At 39.8% G+C, this 17,908-nt stretch overlaps 1 protein-coding gene across 11 annotated transcripts in view; it reads left to right on the top strand.

Moving 5' to 3' along the window:
• Nucleotides 1–17,908, top strand: part of pip5k1ba (phosphatidylinositol-4-phosphate 5-kinase, type I, beta a) — a 157,555-nt gene that overhangs the window by 121,853 nt on the left and 17,794 nt on the right. For 10 of the 11 annotated variants that reach the window (XM_073048488.1, XM_073048486.1, XM_073048496.1 and 7 more), the window contains 3 exons: nucleotides 928–1,012; nucleotides 3,246–3,404; nucleotides 9,217–9,364. In XM_073048488.1, the coding sequence (XP_072904589.1) occupies nucleotides 928–1,012; nucleotides 3,246–3,404; nucleotides 9,217–9,364 (392 nt within the window). The remainder of the gene's footprint in view (nucleotides 1–927; nucleotides 1,013–3,245; nucleotides 3,405–9,216; nucleotides 9,365–17,908) is intronic. The other variant, XM_073048497.1, reaches the window with a different exon arrangement.

Here is a 17,908-nt window from a genome sequence, read left to right on the forward strand (position 1 = left end):
GAGCTAATCCCAGCTCTTCTCATCTCATCTCATCAAGTGGCTAGCCCTTTGTCCTCTTGTTCTGCACTCTTCAGCCAGAGTAATCACTCTCTCGCCTTCTACCCTGACATCCTACCTGGAATCTTGTATATCTCGCTATGATCACTGATCATTCCATCAAATTCCATTGTGTGTGAGTCACTCGCTATCAGTTTCTCCTTGGAGGACAATGTCCTCATCACGGTAGTGAATCTACCCTGTCCTGCTTCAAAGATATACATTTTTTAATGGCAGAGAAATGTATACAAAATACATTCTGAAATGCTTTTTCTTCACAAACATCCACGAAAACAGAGAAGTGCCCCAAAGAATGAATTACAGTTACCGGTAAATGTGAGAACCCCAAAGTCCCCCCTCCTCTCAGTCTTCATTAATAGTGTGACCTCACAAAGGTAAGAAAGCCTTCCACACTCCTGTACTCTAAGAGCTAAAATATTCGCTATCACAAATGATGTATATATGCAAACACAGGTCATGGTGGGGGAAGAAACACTGATAACGTCCCTACGGATTGTTTGTCTTGCACCTTTTGCATTTTTGATTCCTCCTGTAGCAAGGATGGTCTGTGGTGTTGAATTTGACTGTAATTGTCATCATGCAAAGCATTATTCAGCAAAGGATAAGCAAAAAAAGTGACATCAGGGACACTGAGGCTAAAGAAATTTCAGGAAAAGAAGGGGTAAATTACACATCTATTATCTTGTTGCACACTACGTTAACAAGGACAATGAAACTGAATGATAGATATTTGGATCCCTGTATAATTGGGCATGTCCTTTCTTGCAGTGACATTGCGCCTGGGCTTACTCCATCTCTGAGCTTTATGGTGGGACATGAGTTTGTGTTTTACCTTATTTATAGGTCTAATTTTTAAAAATCTTTCATTAGGATTCTGTGTCAGTCCATAGGCCGGGATTCTACGCTGATCGCTTTCTGAAGTTTATGAGTAGCAGGGTGTTTAAGAAGACCTTGTGTGAGTATCAGGGAATGTTTAATGCTTCACCGTTGTCTGCCATTTTAGAACAACTGATAGATGCTGACTGTATGGAAAAAGTATCCAAATCCAATCGCTTAAACAGCCATTCAGCCCAATGTGTATGTGCTGGCTGTTTAAACGAGTGATCTAGTTGGTCCCATCTTTGGCCTGACAAATTCCATGTTGATATTTACTTTTAAATCTGCCTTCTCTCAGACAAACCACTGCTGATCACAACTTGGTCCAATTTTATCTTTGAAAATATTTCTTTTTTTTTTCAATCTTTAAATATGACCACTGGTTACCAGCAGTGGAGATCCTAAAGCACACCATCATTTTCTAAGGAGGAGAATCCCAGTCCCCTACTTTCACTACACTTTTGGTTTTTCCACAATATTCTTCTTGTGCTATTTTGAAGGAAACTACCATTTGATGTTTTTGGCCTCCTGTCCATTGACAGGAGTACAAGTTATTGCAGTGGCAAAAGGTTGACTTTGCTTTGATTCCAAGTTAACTAGCTTTACGATTAGTGTCTGTAATGTGTAATCACTATCCAAAATTGGATACCTTTAAAGGCTTCATTTACCCAAGGAAAAAACAAACCTTATCAAAACCCAGTAAATATGCCTTGCATCAGAAATTACTGTACATGTGGTATATTGGATATTGAAAGTTTCCATCATTTTACTATTAAAAAGTAACATAATGAAGCTGATGTAACTCTGAAATAATAGCAGGAGATGAACAGACAGGGAATGGAGGGATACAGACCACATGCAGGCAGATAGGATTACTTTAAATTGTCTTCATATTTGGAACAAACGTTGTGAGCTGAAGTGCTTGATCCTGTGCTGTACTGTTCTACGTAAGATGCTAGAAACATTCACAGGTCAGGCATTACAACTTTAAACTTTAACTCTTGTTACTCTTTCCATGTTAATGATACTGCCTGATCTGCTGAACATACTTTTCATTTCTCTTTCCATGTTATTTTTCCTAAAGTTATTGATGCACTCCCACTCAAAGGGGCCATGGATAGAAACGGATAGTAAAAGGTGGTTCTTCAGACTGAAGAGAAATGAGCAGTGAATTTTGTAATTGGTTTATTAATATACTGAGATACAGTGGAAAACTTTCTGTCATCCAGACAGATCATTCCATACATCAAGGTAGTATAAAAATAAAACAATAACAGAATGTGGAATATGATGTTACAGCTATAGAGGAAATGCAGTGCAGATAGACAAAAAGGTAGAAATAAGTTTTCCAGGAGTCGGTATTAGGACAGTTGTTTTTCCTCTATATTAAATATTTGAACTGAGGCATACAGGATACCATTTCCAAATATGCAGAGTAATATGATCCGTGAAGAGAATAGTAAAATTCTTTAAATATATGATAGATTTGTGGGATAGACAATTAAATGGCAAATTAAATCTATGCTTAGAAATATTGATAAGAAGAAGCAATCTAATCTGGGGTTAATAAAGGGGTTAAAGGGAGATCTGGGGTATGTATCATTGAAGTTGATAGGACAGATTCAGAAAATGGTTAAAAAGCATTTGGGTTTATAGGCCTTGTGAATAGAGGTATTGTAAGTCAAGATAAGCATTTACTAAACACTGGTTCTGCTCAGCTGGAGTATTGTATCCATTTCTGGGCACCACTCTTTAGGAAAGATGTAAGGCTTCAGCTAGGGTGCAGGTCAGTTTTCAAAATGCTTTTTTGGATGAAGGACTTCAGTTATCTGGATGAAATGAAGAAACTACAATGGTTCTCCTTGAAGTAGGAATTGCAAGAAAATCCAGTAAAGGTATTTAAGAAAAAGATAAGTATAGACAATAATTGGAGTTTATTCCATTCAGTGAATGTGGTCAAATTAAAGGGGACATAAGATGATAATGATTAGCAAAAGAATCAGAAGCGACATGAGGAACAATTTTTTTTATACACAGAGTACTTAGGACTTGGAAATCACTGCTGGGTGGGGGGGAGTAGTCAAGGATATTTCAAATATAGCAGTCAGAAGAGAACTGAGTATGTGTTTTAAGTGAGGACTGCAGAGCTCAGAGGTCAGAACAAGTGCAGATCTGACACAGAAAATCTATCGTCATACTAAACGCTGAATCAGCTTTGGTTGTATGGCCTTCTGTTTCTTGGGTTCTTATGTTTGTCTTTTGGTATTCTGCAAATGGATTTGGTATCATTGTCCATTTGTTCATTTTCACAGCCTTACGATCGTCTCCTTTGAAGAAATCTCGAAATTCCATTCCGGTTGTTAAATACATAGGGCAGGAAGTTTCAACCTCTGGACTCATACAGGACGTGACTGAGGGGAAGAGTGAGATGCTGTTGGGAACTAGGAGCTATTGTAGTCTTGATGAGGAAGGTACTGCATAGTATTTATGTTTGACTTGATTTAGACATTAACCTTGGATTAAGGCTCATGTGAACAATTAATGTCTTAGTGAGAGGAGCTGTCTGCTAATGCTCTTTGCCTCAATCAGATAGAATTTTGAGTTGAAATTATTTCTGCTGTGGGTTTGCAGCTTTAGGTGAATAACCATTTGCAGTCATTAGAAATGGGCAATGGTATTCAGGTGTCAGACCTGCAGTCCAAACTTAATTAGAACTGTCCCCTGCACAAGGATTTTGTCTACATTTCATCGCAGTGCAACATGATCACCCAATTCCACATTTCACATAGTTTGGAATTAAAGTAACAACTTTGTCATTTTAAATCTAATCCATTTCAGAGTTCAATTCCATTAGTACTTGCCTCAAGTACATATGAGACTGATTCTTTGTCCAGTGACAGATTGTCAGCTTCTGAAGAGAAACGAAGCAAAGCCATACGTCAATAATTCCACTCAAACTTAATCCCTGAATTAAGAAATAAGGGACACCCTGAAATTAGCTCAAAATAAAGTTCATCAGGTCTTTGGAATTTCTATGCAGTTCCATTTCTTTGTTCCTTTCTTCCTTCACCTGTAAGCTTCTTCCTAGCTTTATCCAAGTCTCTGATACTTACTACTGGTTCATCTTCCATGGCCCTTCCAGGCACAACACTCCAGATCTCAACACTAGTGTTTTTATTTTAATTTTGTCCTCAAGTTACCTGTGGTGTATTTTCCCATTAATTTCTGTCTGTGCTCTTTGGTTAATGGCCCTTCTGTCAGTTGAAGTAATTTATTTAAACTTTTCTGGTTTTGAACACTGCTGTTAACTTTTCCTTCAGCAGGGCAGCCTAGTTGTTCTCATCTTTCTATGTAGCATTCTTATAGCATGCTGATGAATCTCCTCCAGACCCTCCATAAGACCACAATGTTCTCCCTGAACTCTGGGATCCAGAGTTAGTCACAAGTACACGTGCTGAGGTACAACTAGCATTTAGTAGCAAAACACAAAATGTTGGAAATACTCAACCAGTCAGGCTGCAGCTATGGGAGGCAAAACAGAATTAATGTATCTGGTGGAAGCCCCTTTATCTGACACACTTTGTTATTTGAGATTTCCAACATCTGTAGTTTCTTCTTAATGTCCAATTACAGTATACCTATTTTTGTAACTAGGGCTCAGTTTACAATTTGTGCATTTTTTTTATTTATTTAAAAAAAGTGTCCAATATCTTTGCTACCTTCAAAGATTTAACAGCCCAAATCCCTCGATCCTTATTCTTCTATCCCTTTTAGGATTGCAGCATATGGTTTGTAGTGCTTGTAGTTTTGTTATCAAAATGGATCATTTCAAATTTCAGTATTAAATATTATATACATCTTACCACTTAGTCTGCCTTCAATATTTCTCTATTGACTGCACGTTTGGTGTCTTCTGAAGAATTTGAAATTATACAGTGTACACACAGAAGAAGGTCTCTACACTGACCCAGGGAAACACTTCTCTGTATTTCCTCTGAGAAAACAGTGTTCACCACTCTGCTTTCTGTCCCTCAGTCCACTACTTATGCAAGCTGCCACTGTTCCTTTAATCTCATGGTCTATTATGACACTTGGAACATAATATCTTTTAATAATCAAGTTCAAAGGCAGAAACTTAAGCAATGCACTACAACATTGTGAAAAGTGGTAATCATTTTAATTTAAAATATACAGTATCACCAAATTAATGGAAAGAACATTAACATTAGAGTGAGCTGGCAGCAGTTACCTTTCATTTTAAGGGCCAAAAGAGGACTGAATAATTGACAGTGGGGGTGGGGGGGTGTTTATGGAAGATGCTTCCATCTGTGGGAGAGGCAAAAACTGGGATATTGCACAAGGATAGGCATCGATAATCCCAGAAGGGATTCAGATTCTACCAAAAAGAAAACCTGCTGGAGAGAGTAGTTAAGGATCAGAGCAGGGATATGTTTAAAAGTAGGCTGGATAAATACCAGAGAAAGGAATGAAGTGAAAAGATGTGAGAGTATGAATGATGGCCTGGACCAAATGGACAAAATGGTCTGTTTCTGTGGAATGTGATTCACTTGGAGATGAGCTTCAGTTGAAGCCATGGCTGTTTTGATGAAAAAGGCTATCATTTTTTAAAAAGTAATCCTTGGGGGAGCTTGTTATTTCAATAAAGTATGAACTCAAATGCTGGGTGGTGGTTATTCCCTTCACCCATCTTGCTTTGAGAAAGGTGAACTGAGTGAGGTGCTGATGAATGGCTAATCTGCTACTTGTTCACACCCTTAAACAGAGTTTGAAAACTTGATCCTGAGAATCCACAGGCATCTTGCATTGAATTAAGCCCTATTATACAACATGCTATGCACTGTATCTTGTGGCTTTGAGACTAATTGAAAGACTTATACTTGAAAGGTTTAGATTGCCATACATTTTTGGATCATGTGGAAAACTTTTTAAAAAAATGGAAATAATCAGCGTGTCATTTGAAGAAAGAAACAATCAACACTTCAGGTCTATACCTTTCTTCAGAACTGGGAAGAGCTAGTGAGGGGGTTTTTGAAAGAAGGATGAGGGAGAAGAGAATAAAAGGGAAGGGCAGACATTATCAAATAAAAACAAGGTGGTGTGAAGTGAAAGAAAGGGGACCTGAGAGGGGTACGCAAACAGAAGGTTGGGCTGGTGCTGGATTGAATGTAGGAACTGTAATCATTTTCTGAAGATGGGTAATACAGATTTGAAGAAAAGAAAGCCAGGTTAATTTCACTTCTCACTAAAGAAGCTAATTTTAAGAGGTTTTTTTATTAATGAATGGAAATTTGCCAGTTGCCTTGGTGAGATTCGTATTCAAGTCCTCACAGAAAGAACGTGTAACAGTAGCAGTAGGCCATGTGGTATGTATGCTCTCTCTCTCTCAGCGTAATAATGGCTGATTTCTTCCTTAGCACCATCACCATACCTCTTGATGTTCATAACATCGAGACATCCAGCCATCCTTTTGAATGAACACAATGACTGAGCTGCCATAGTCTCCCTGGTCAGAGAAATCCATGTTCACTACCCTCTGAATGTATTTTTTTCCTGAAACTGTCCCCCCCTCCCTTGGGTCCCAAGTAAAGCAAAAATCTTTCCCACATCCAGAATGTCAAATCGTGTAAGAATTTTGTACATTTCAATAAGATTTCCTCCTGTTCTTCTACACTCCAGAGAATACAATCCCTGTCCACTCAATGTTTGCTTGTGTTGCAATCGCACCATCCCTGGAACTAGTTCAAATGATCTTCACTGAACATAGCACAATAGAGGGACTAGCCTTTGACCCACAATGCCTGTGCCAAACATGATGTCAAATTAAACTAAATCTCTTCTGCTTGCCCATGAACTAAATCATTTTGTTTCCTGCATATCTCAAAGCCTCTTAGAAGCCGATACTTACAGCACAACCCCGGCAGCCTTTTCCAGACACCTACCACACCCTCTTTTTTTTAAAAAAAAGAACAAACTAGACCCACATATGTTAAACTTTTCCCCTTTTTGCCTTAAATACATGTCCTCTATTACTTGATATTTCTACCCTGGGAGAACAATTCTGAATAACCTATCCATGTTTCTCATAATTTCATAATTTCTATCAGGTTTCCCCACTCAGCCTCCATGCTCCAGAGAAAATAACCTGAGTTTGTCCTGACATTCTCCTCCTTCAAACACCACTACAGATGCTGCCTCACCCACATCTCCTCCATTTCCCGGACATCGACACTCACCCCATCCCGCTGCTTTAACAGGGATAGAATTCCTCTTGTCCTCACCTACCACCCCATGAGCCTCCGCATCGAACACATCGTTCTCCACAACCTCTGCTATCTTCAAAGGGATCCTACCACCAAACACATCTTTACCTCACCCCCCCCCCACTCTCTGCTTTCCATAGGGATTGTTCCCTCCATGTTTCCCTTATCCATTCATCCCTCCCCACTAATCTTCCACCTGGCACATAATCTTTCAAGCGACTGAATTGCCACACCTAATTGCTACACCTGCCCATTCACCTCCTCCCTTGCCTCCATTCAGGGCCTCACAGTCCTTCCAGGTGAAGCAACAGCTGGCCTGCAAAGTGCGGCCAACTATGCGGCCTTCTACATTGGTGAGACCCAATGTAAATTGGGGGGACCTCTTTGTCTGGCATCTTCGCTCTATCCACCAAAAGTGGAATTTGCTGGTGACCAATTTCAATTCCGATCCCTATTCCCTTTCAGATATGTCAGTTTATGGCCTTATCTTTTGTCATGTTGAGCCCACTCTCAGGGTGGAGGATCAATAAATACTTCATATTCCATCTAGGTAGCCTCCAACCTGATGGCATGAATATCGATTTCTCCCTCTAGTAAATTTTCCCCCTCTTCTTCCCCCCCCCCCCCCCACTTCCCTCTTCTGTTCTCCACTTTGGCCTCTTACCTCCTCTCTTTACCTGCCTATTACCACTCCCTGGTGCTTTTCCCTTTCACCCATGGTCCACTCTCCTCTCCTATCAGTTTCTTTCTTCAGCAGCCATTTACCTTTCCCACCTATCTGACCACCTACCACCTGCAATCTAACCCCCCCCCCCTCCCCTGCCCCCCCGCCTATTTATTCTGGTGTCTTCCTCTTCCTTTCCAGTCCTGAAGAAGGCTCTCAGTCCGAAATGTCAACTGTTTATTTGCTTTCATAGATGCTGCCTGACCTGCTGAGTTTCTGCAGCATTTTGTGTGTGTTGTTTATGGTTTGCACCCTTTATTCCAAGCACATCATGCTGTAGCTCTTCTGTACCCTGTCCAAAATCTCCGTGTCCTTCCTGTAAAGGGCGGCCAGAATTGTACAGATTTGCAGACTGCATCTTCTCTATATGGCAAGTACTTGTACACAATATTCTAGGTGCAGTATCACAAAGCCCTGTATAATTGCAATAAAATTACCCTGCCCCCTAATCAAACTCTCCCACAGAAATGTTGGTATATAAAGTTAACTTTTATAGCGTCTCTAATTTGAGTTGTGCATACTTTGCGAATATATGGTTCAGAGAGAGCCTCATCCTATCAGGAGAGGGAGTGAAAGTAGTGATCAGCCTGCCACACCAGTATGTTGATCTTACACCAAGGCCCCATTGAACATTAACATTTCAAAACATTTGTTATTTAACAAATTCCCTGAGTTTCTGTTATGTTCACCCAAGTTGATGTCACATTTTTCCATATTGTATTCCATCTGCCATAAGCATGGCTACCGAGAGTAGCTGGTTGTAATTTGCAAATGAAAACAGTTTGTTCCCCCCCATTACTGTGCCTCACAAGCATCCGCGATCCTGTCTGAGACCAGATAATGTGACAGAGCTGGGAACAATCCTGGAACTTTCGTGGTCAATTTTGCTTCATTGTGCATCAGCAGTTTTTCATAGTAGCATGGTGACTCTAGACTAGATACCCTGGGTCTTGAATTATCAAGTCAAATCCCATGACATCTGGCAAATTTCAATTCAATAAAACATCTGGAATGTAAACCTAGAATCAAATAAGGCTTTCAGATTGTAATAATACGTCTCTCCTTCATTAGATGCAAATCTGCCATAGTTAACCGCTCTGGCCTCAGGACACATGGCAATGCAGCTGACTCCTGACTGGAGTGGCTTAACAAGTTATTTTGATCAAACACAGCTATGTTTGGAAAATAAATGGAAGAAATGTAAATTCAAAAGGTTGTTGGATCTATTGGTTGGTTACTTCAAAACAAAATTAAACTACTTTTTCCTTGCATTTGTAGCAATGGGATATCGTAGACGCAGACCTGATATTTTACCCAGCACCACGTCTTTATTTGAAGCAACCTCCTTGGCAACAACACTTTCCTCCACTTCGTTATTCTTGAATGAACCAACACCGTCTGAAGGAACAGCAAACTCTTCAAACAAGTATGAGTCTTGTTACTTTGTAGAGCACCTGGGCTTTTGAAGGTTGTATTTCATAGATTGCAAAGCTGTAGAAAGTGTCAGAATTACCTCTTCATGTGCAATATTCAAGTGCTTGGGTATCTATGCAAATGTAGCCAGATGGTTTAGTGTGAAGTCCATTGGTAATGCTGTCATAAATATCAAGAAGGATTCTGCATTGATTTTGTACCTGAATTGGTGTAAAATCCTGCAGCATATAAAATTGAAACTGAGGTATTCTTCCTTGCTTGATCAGATTAGTATATTCCCTATTTCACTTCCACTACCTTTGCTTGAGATGGTGAAATTGAGCATTGCCAGTGGCAGATAAATGTGAAGCAAGTTTTATTGTTTTGTAAGTGCCTTTGGGGATGTATTGGCTTGTTATTTGCTGTGACATTGTAAGAATTTGAAAATCAATAACTCCAGGTTAATTATATCATAGAGCAGGAACTTGGCAAGTGTGACTTTTCATGTTACTAATACTTTTTCCCCCATTCCCTTCCTTCCTCCCCACTCCTGCCAAGGATGCATATAAAAGGTTCAGTTTGGCATTGGCTTGTATTCTGTGCCTTGGAACATTAAGACTTAACATTGACCAATAATCCTCCCATAAATTACTACATATGATGTTTTACTCTACACTGGAAGCAATGGAGTCCTCTAATCACTTGTATATAGAGCGTATACTTTGTTTGCTTTGTCAAATGGTGTTTGTCTTTTTAAAAAGTGGAGGGGGGGAAGCTCACAACTATCCACTATTTATGTTCTGCATCCTAGTAATCAGGTTAATTACGAATATAGCTATAAAAGAAAGTAGATCCTGATCTTTTTCAGTTGCTTTGTACCTCATCAAGCATCACAACACTGGGTGACGCATCTGCACTTTTCCATTCCAGATCTAATTTTGAATATTTACAAACACTAATCGCAGTAACATTTTTATATTCATGCCTGTCTAACCTCCCTAATGGGAATAAACACGAGAGCCTATTGATCATTAATAGCAAACTTAACTGCCAGCAAGGACACTTCCTTATCTTAAGGGCTTGGTATTTACCTCAAATGATAAGACTGAGTTTCTTATTGATATTATTTAAGCAAAGAAGGAAGAATGATCCCAGATTTTTTAGAATCTAGTCCAATTAGGGTTTTTGATCCTAATACTAGGCAGTAATGTGAACGTTTAATTGACATCTCATTTAAAGGTTGACACTGTGAGAATCCTCCAGGGAAATTTTAGATATTTTGTATTTAGACTTTACCTTGTCAGCTTCAGGCCATGCTGCATGTCCTCATGAGGACAATTGGATAGTGCACCATGTGCACTGGAGCAATTTATTTGCATCATACTGCAGACTACTTTTTTAAATTTCATTTTGAAACTAATATATTTTGAATACCAATCAAAGCTGGAAGTTTTCTGTCATAGTAATTTGCTTCAATAATTTATTACCATAACCCTTACATTTCAACGTTCATGCGAAGAAACTCACTGTGCATAACTAGCTAGTATTTATCAAACAAATTGCTTCAAAACCCACTCACAGCCAGATATTAAATAGTTTTTAAGAAAAATTCAAGTTTTGATTGGCTTGTTGTATATCAGCCAGGCTGATAAAAGTGCTTGCGTACAGAATCATCTGTTCAAGAATTGGAGCAACACTTTTTTTTTCTAAATTTCTCCATAATTGTTTTCTGATTACTCAGTATTTTTATGTTCATTTGAATCTTTTGTTCATGTTGTTGTTTAAAATTTTATATTAAATGAGGCTTTTTTTAACTAATGCTTGTGTTTTAGTAATTTAATAAAGTCCTTGCTATTTTTGCTATCAGGATAATATCCTAGCATCAAAATATGTCTAAGTTGGGTGCAAGAGGATTTAAGTAAGATTGATGTCAATAGAAACCAGGTTAAAACTCTTCACCAGGCATAGCTGCAACTCACATAAAAGGAATGTGTTGTTAGGAGACCAAAATGTCAACCCCAGGACATTGCAGCAGGAATTCCTTAATGTAGTGATCAAGGACTATCATCTCCTGCTACATCATCAGTAACCTTTCTTTCATCATAAGGTCAGAGGTGGGGATTTCTGTTGCTCTTCTGTTCATGTCTGCCCAGACAATGAAGCAGTCCAGGTCTGGATGCTGCAAGACCTGGAAAATATTTAGACATGGGCATTTGTGCTCCACGAGTGCCAGATAATGATCATATCCAACAGGATACAGTCAAACAACCTACACTTAACATGCAGGGCTATTATTTTAAGAATCCCAGTCAATGACATTCTGGGAATTGCCATTGACCAGAAACCTAAGTCTTCATAAATACCATGGGTAAAAGAATAGGTCAAGTTATCTGACTCACCTCTCCACTATCCAAACCCTTTCTACCATTTACCAAGCACAAATCAGTGATTTGATTGCCTGGATGAATAAAGAAGCTCCTCACCAACCATTAGAAAATAGCTAACTTGAATAGCAATCCAGCTGTCAGATTAAACATTCATTGCTTCCAAGAGGCATGTCATAGCTGCCACATGTCTCACCTACAAAGTACGCACCAGCAGCACTCTTCTGGCCTCTTACCACCCTGTAAGTCACAACCAGCATGCTTAAGGGAACATCGCCATTAACAAGTTCTCCAAGTGATACAGCATCTTGTTTTGGAAATGCATTTCCACTGAGTCTAAATCCTGGAGCTCACTGCATTACCTTCACCATATGCAAAGTATTGTCACCATCTTCTTAAGCACATTACTGGATGGAGAGCAGATGTTGGCCTTGCCAGAGATACTTACAATCTGTGTAGGAATGAACAAAAATCATATTGTTTCTGCATTAGTTTGGACAGTCATGAAGATGGATAATGGCTTGTACAAAGTCAACCCATTAATGGAATTTGGCAGGAAATATTGGCACAGACCTTGTAGCACCACTAGTGCAGAGACTGCAACACACCACTAGAGAACTGTGTTCACTTCGACCTTGGTATGGAGTTTCAAAATTTTCCATATGACTGCATGGCTTTCCTCTGAGTGTTCCAGCTTCCTCCCACATCACACTGTGCAAACTGGTAGCATAACTGGCTACTATAAAACTGCTCCTGTTATGCAGGGTTGTGGTAGAACCCAGGGTAATGGGGGGATCTACCTCTAAACCAGGGGTTCCCAAACATGGACCCCTTGCTTAATGGTATTTGTCCATGGCATAAGAAAGATAGGGAGCCCCTGCTCTAAGCTTGAGAATAGAGCAATCAAAAGGCCTTTTTCCAGGCTGCTCGACTCTGACTTGTAGCTGTGAGTCCATCTACACTTAAAATTGAATACATTTGACAGCAAGTTCAAAAACTTACATGGGAATAATTGCATGTGGAAATCTAGAAGTTAGTGTGCAAAATAGTCTGTTCCTTCTCGGATTTTTTTTTGTACAAAAGAATTGATTACACCTGAACCCAAGGGGGACTAGTATCCTTGCTGGCAGGTTTGCTAGAGCTATTGCGGAAGGTTTAAACCAGGAGATCCCAGCCTTTTAATGCCATTGACCAATACCATTTAAGCAAGGGCTCTGTGGATCCCAAGTTTGGAACCCCTGGTTTAAACTGTGTTGGCCGGGGGATAGAACAAAAGTGATGGGGCTGAGGATGATGCAGTTGGTATACATATCGTCACAGTGTGTACTAAGACTGAGATGAACAGGTGGATCACAGGGCAAAATTGCAGTCAGTGGGATGTGGTAAAGTGTAGCATGGGGCAAAATCAAAAGGTGATGAATACAGGACTGAAGGTATTTGAATGCACTTAGTATACGGAGTAAGGCAGATGATCATGTAGTGCAGTTAGAGATACATCCAAGGATATACCTTGCATTGAAAGGACAGGCAGGTAGGCAGAGGGGGACTGGAAGTATCCTTGTGAGTAAAGTCAAGAAGTTGCAATGGGAGTTTTATACAGGCCCCTGAACAATAACCAGGATGTGGGATATAAATTTCAATGGGAAATAGAAAAGGCATGTAAAAATGGTAATGTTACAATAGTCATGGGGATTTTTAATATGCAGATGGTTGGGAAAATCATATTGGTGCTGGATTCCCAAGAGTGGGAATTTGTAGAATTTCTACAAGATGGCTTTTTAGAGCAGCTTGTTGTTGACCCCATTAGAGAACAGGTAATTCCAGGTTGGGTGTTATGTAATGAACCAGATTGATTGGGGAGCTTAAGGTAATAGAATCTTTAGGAGGCAGCGATCATAATATGATAGAATTCACTCTGCAGTTTGAGAGTAAGAAGCTAAAGTTAGATGTGTCAGTATTACAGTGGAGTAAAGGAAATTACAGAGTCAGGAACAGCTGGCCAAAGATGATTGGAAGGAAACACTGGCAGGAATGATGGCAGAACAATGACTGGAGTTTCTGGGGCAATTCAGAAGGCGTAGGATAGATGCATCCCAAAGATGAGGAAGCATTCCAGAGGGAGGATGAAACAATCATGAGTGGCGAGGGAAGTCAAAGGCAGCATAAAAGCAAAAGAAAGCGTATATAATAAAGCAAAAATTTGTGGGAAGTTAAGAGGTTTGGAAAGCTTTTAAAAACCAACAGAAGGCAACTAAAAATAACATGAGGAAAGAAAGGATGAAATAGGAAGGTAAGCTTGCCAAAAATATCAGAGGATACCAAAAGTTTTTTCAGATATAGAAAGAGTAAAAGGTAGGTGAGAGTGGATGTTGGAGTGCTGGTAATGGGGGAGGGGGGATAAAGAAATGGCGGATGAACTTAATAAGTATTTTGTGTCAATCTTCACTATGGAAGGCAATAGCAGTATGCCAGAAATTCAAGAGTTTAGGAAACTGAAAGGTCTGAAGGTAGATAGGTCATCTGGACCACATGGACTGCACCCAAGGGTTTTGAAAGGGGTAGCTGAAGAGATTATGGAGGCATTAGTAATAATCTTTCAAGAATCACTAGATTCTGGCAGGGTTCAGGAGGACTGGAAAATTGCATAATGTCACTCCACTCTTTAAGAAAGGAGATTATAAGTCTAACTTCAGTTGTTGGGAAGATGTTGGAGTCTATTATTAAGGATGAGGTTTTTGGGGTACTTGGAGGCACATAATAAAATAGGCCAGGGTCAGAATGGTTTCCTTAAGAGGAAATCTTGTCTGACAAATCTGTTGAAATTCTTTTGAGGAAATAACAGGCAGGATAGACAAGAGTCATTGGATGGTGTTTACTTGTATGTTCAGAAGGGCTTTGACAAGCTATCACACATGAGGCCGCTTAACAAGGTAAGAGCCCATAGTGTTACAGAAAAGATACTAGCATGGATAGAAGTTTGGCTAATTGGCAGGAGGCAAAGAGTCACTTTTTCTCCTCTTAAGAGTCTTTTGTTTTCTGCTGAGAGCCACCCAACATCAAGACAACAAAAGAAATGATAATTGACTTCAGGAAAATGAGGTCCAGAAAATTGCCCCACTATTCAGTAATGGTGAAGTCCAGAAAATTGCCCCACTATTCAGTAATGGTGAAGTAGTGGAAAGAGCTCCAGTTTCAAGCATTTTGGGGATAAATATCACTGAGGGTCTCTCTTGGTCCGTCAACACAACCTTGATAGTATAGAAGTCACAACAGCAGCGATAATACCTGAGGTGCTTAAGGAGAGCTAATTGGCCCCAAAAATTACTGGCCAGCTTTTAATCAATATTCAATAGAGAGCATACTGACATACAGAATAACAGAATGGTACTCTAGCTGCAGCAAGACAGGTCACAGAGCGCTTCAATGGGTGATTAGGATGACTCAGCACATCATTGGGACTCAACTACCAGACCTGGAGACAATCCTCAGTGCCTATGTTGTTAAAGACTTATCTCATTCTGGACACTGTCTGTTCAATCTCCTGCCATTTGGTAGAAGATATAGAAATATCTTAGCCAAGACAGTAAAACTGAAAATCAGTTTCTACCTGAGGGCTGTTGTGCAACTGAATAATGCTACACCCTTGCTTGCCAATGGCCTTTGAGTGGTACGGACTATCAAAGTCACTTGTTCCATGTATATATGGGAACTTCTTTTTTAATTAAGCTGTACCACATGCATTGTAACTATTCGTTTTGCACAGACTGGAGTAGCACTGCAATCTCCTTGTCTTAAGCAATGGCAATGAGGTTCTATTCTATTCTTTTCAAAAGGGGACCTATTCTGGTTGGCATGTGGACCACTTCTTTTCATGTTATATCTCATTACAACCTGTGGAATATTGAAAGGTCCAGACAGAGTGGATGTGGAGAACATGTTTCCTGTAGTGGATGAGTGTAGGACCGGAGGGCACAGCCTCAGAATAGAGGCCATTTAGAACAGAGATGAGAAGGAATTTCTTTTGCTAGAGGGTGCTGAATCTGTGGAGTTCATTGCCACAGACGGTTCTGGAGGCCAAGTCATTGAGTATATTGAAAGCAGGGTTGATAGGTTCTTAGTCAGAGCATCCAAGATTACAGAGAGCAGACTCAATGGGCCAAGGGTTCGAATTCTGCTCCTATGTCTCATATATTTACACAAAAAAGCCTATTCCATCTGTATCAGTATAATTTATTAAGTTGAACCATTTATCATAGAGGCCTACATGTATAGTTCTGTCTCGGAAGTAAGATGTCATCAAGGGTGTGGAACTGTTCAATGGCTTTAGTGGAAGTAGTGGTAGGAAGAGGAGCAGTCTAACAAGCAGAGCCATTGAAAGTTGCCGTTCGTTATCCCCTTGAAAGAGCAGGTGCAGTCAGAGGTTCTCATCTGCCATCCACCCCAAACATTAGGAAAAGACAAACTAAGTAGAAAGGCATAGAAACAGAATCTAAAATCTGTTACAAAATAAAGAGAAATGAGAGAGGCAGAAGGCCAAGTTTTTTTTCAGTCACTGAAACCCAAAATGTGTTCGTCTATCCTTCAAATACACTCACACTTCAGTTTGCTGGTTGTACTACAGAGTTGTTTTTAATACATTGCAGTAAAGGTATTGAAACAACTAATGTAATGACCATCCTTAATAATTTTGCTCCCTCAATGGCCCTGTTAATTGTGTTATAATAAGTGAGTTAATATGTGTTGCAGTATATCCTAGCATTTGTCTGATTGATTCTAACTCAGCATCCTGGCTCGGAAGTACGTTGGATTCCAGTTAATTGGTCCATCGGTTAATCAAGGCAACCACTTATTTGGGACAATGCTTTAAGAATAAAATCCAATTGCAAAAATAGCTGGGATTCACTTTGTTTATTTAGAACATGATGCCGCTTAATTGGGGCAGGAGACAGTTGTCGTATAATTTCTAACTAGCCTCAGTCACATGAACTTGGTGTGGCCATTAGACACTACAAGTGCTTAGAGCAAACAGTTTTTAAATAGCGTCAGTTGTGTGTGTGTTTGTGTTCAAAAAGCAGTGATTTCTGTCAGTTGTTGAGAAATGAGCAGTAAGACAATTTAGAACTGTTCACTGGGGTTTCAAGCATTCGGGCTTGGTTGGAGATGCCAGGAACGGCCGTGAGTGAAAATGAAATGATTTCATTACTTCAAGTTAGGAACTACGAAGAATTTGAAGATATTGACAATAATCTTCAATGTTACAATGAAAATGAAGGTTTGGAGGATGCAATCATTGAAAGCATTGTATGAAGGCAGTCCCTTATCTGCACTAGGTGCCTGCACTAATTTTGTTCATCGTATCCAGCGATGACAGTGAAACCTGTGCTGGAGAGTATTTAAAATGGAAAAGCATTGTACTGGGACAGTTTCACTCTCTCAACCTTGGAAGTCCAGCTCTAATGGTACAAGTAGACATCGCAAACTGGGGTCTTCCTTGGTTGCAGCGGATAATCTTGACTACTTGTTGCAGAGCCACCTTCTTGGCTGTTGGATTTCACCGTTGATCTCATCTGCCCAGTCCTTTGGAGGTAATTTCACATACTAGGACAGGCATGTCTCTATTTCACCAGGTTATGAGGCCGGCCGGCAACCCTCACCTGGTTTAGCCCACCTGTTGAAATGGTGTACCAGAAGTGGCTGCTGTTGCATACAAATAGTTACTTGTAGCTACAGATGTGAGCTGAGTGTATGGAGGGGATCAAAAGTGAGTGAGCTACCCCAAAATAAACACAACAAGCCCCTTCACCAGAGGTGTGAACCTTCCCTGGGCACCCCATGCAGCATACACTGGATGAATTCCTCCATCGATAACTATTAGGAACTAATTTTCAGTTTTATAGTGGTGTTCTAATTACCGTAGATTCCGGACTACAGAGCGCACCTGATTAAAAGCCGCTGGCTCTAATTTTAGAAATAAAATCAATTTTTTAATTGTAAAGGCCGCACCGGATTTTCGGCCGCAGGTGTCCCACGTTGTAATATGAGATATTTACATAGAAAGATATTACACGTGAGGATTTTTTAACTTTTAATTAAATCCATATGGTAACATAAACAAATACATATTGCAAATGCTTTTTTTCAAACCGTGCCTGTAACGCAGCTACTTTTAAATA

The sequence above is a fragment of the Hemitrygon akajei genome, chromosome 6 (assembly GCF_048418815.1).
Source record: "Hemitrygon akajei chromosome 6, sHemAka1.3, whole genome shotgun sequence".
In the NCBI taxonomy this organism is placed as follows: Eukaryota; Metazoa; Chordata; class Chondrichthyes; order Myliobatiformes; family Dasyatidae; genus Hemitrygon; species Hemitrygon akajei.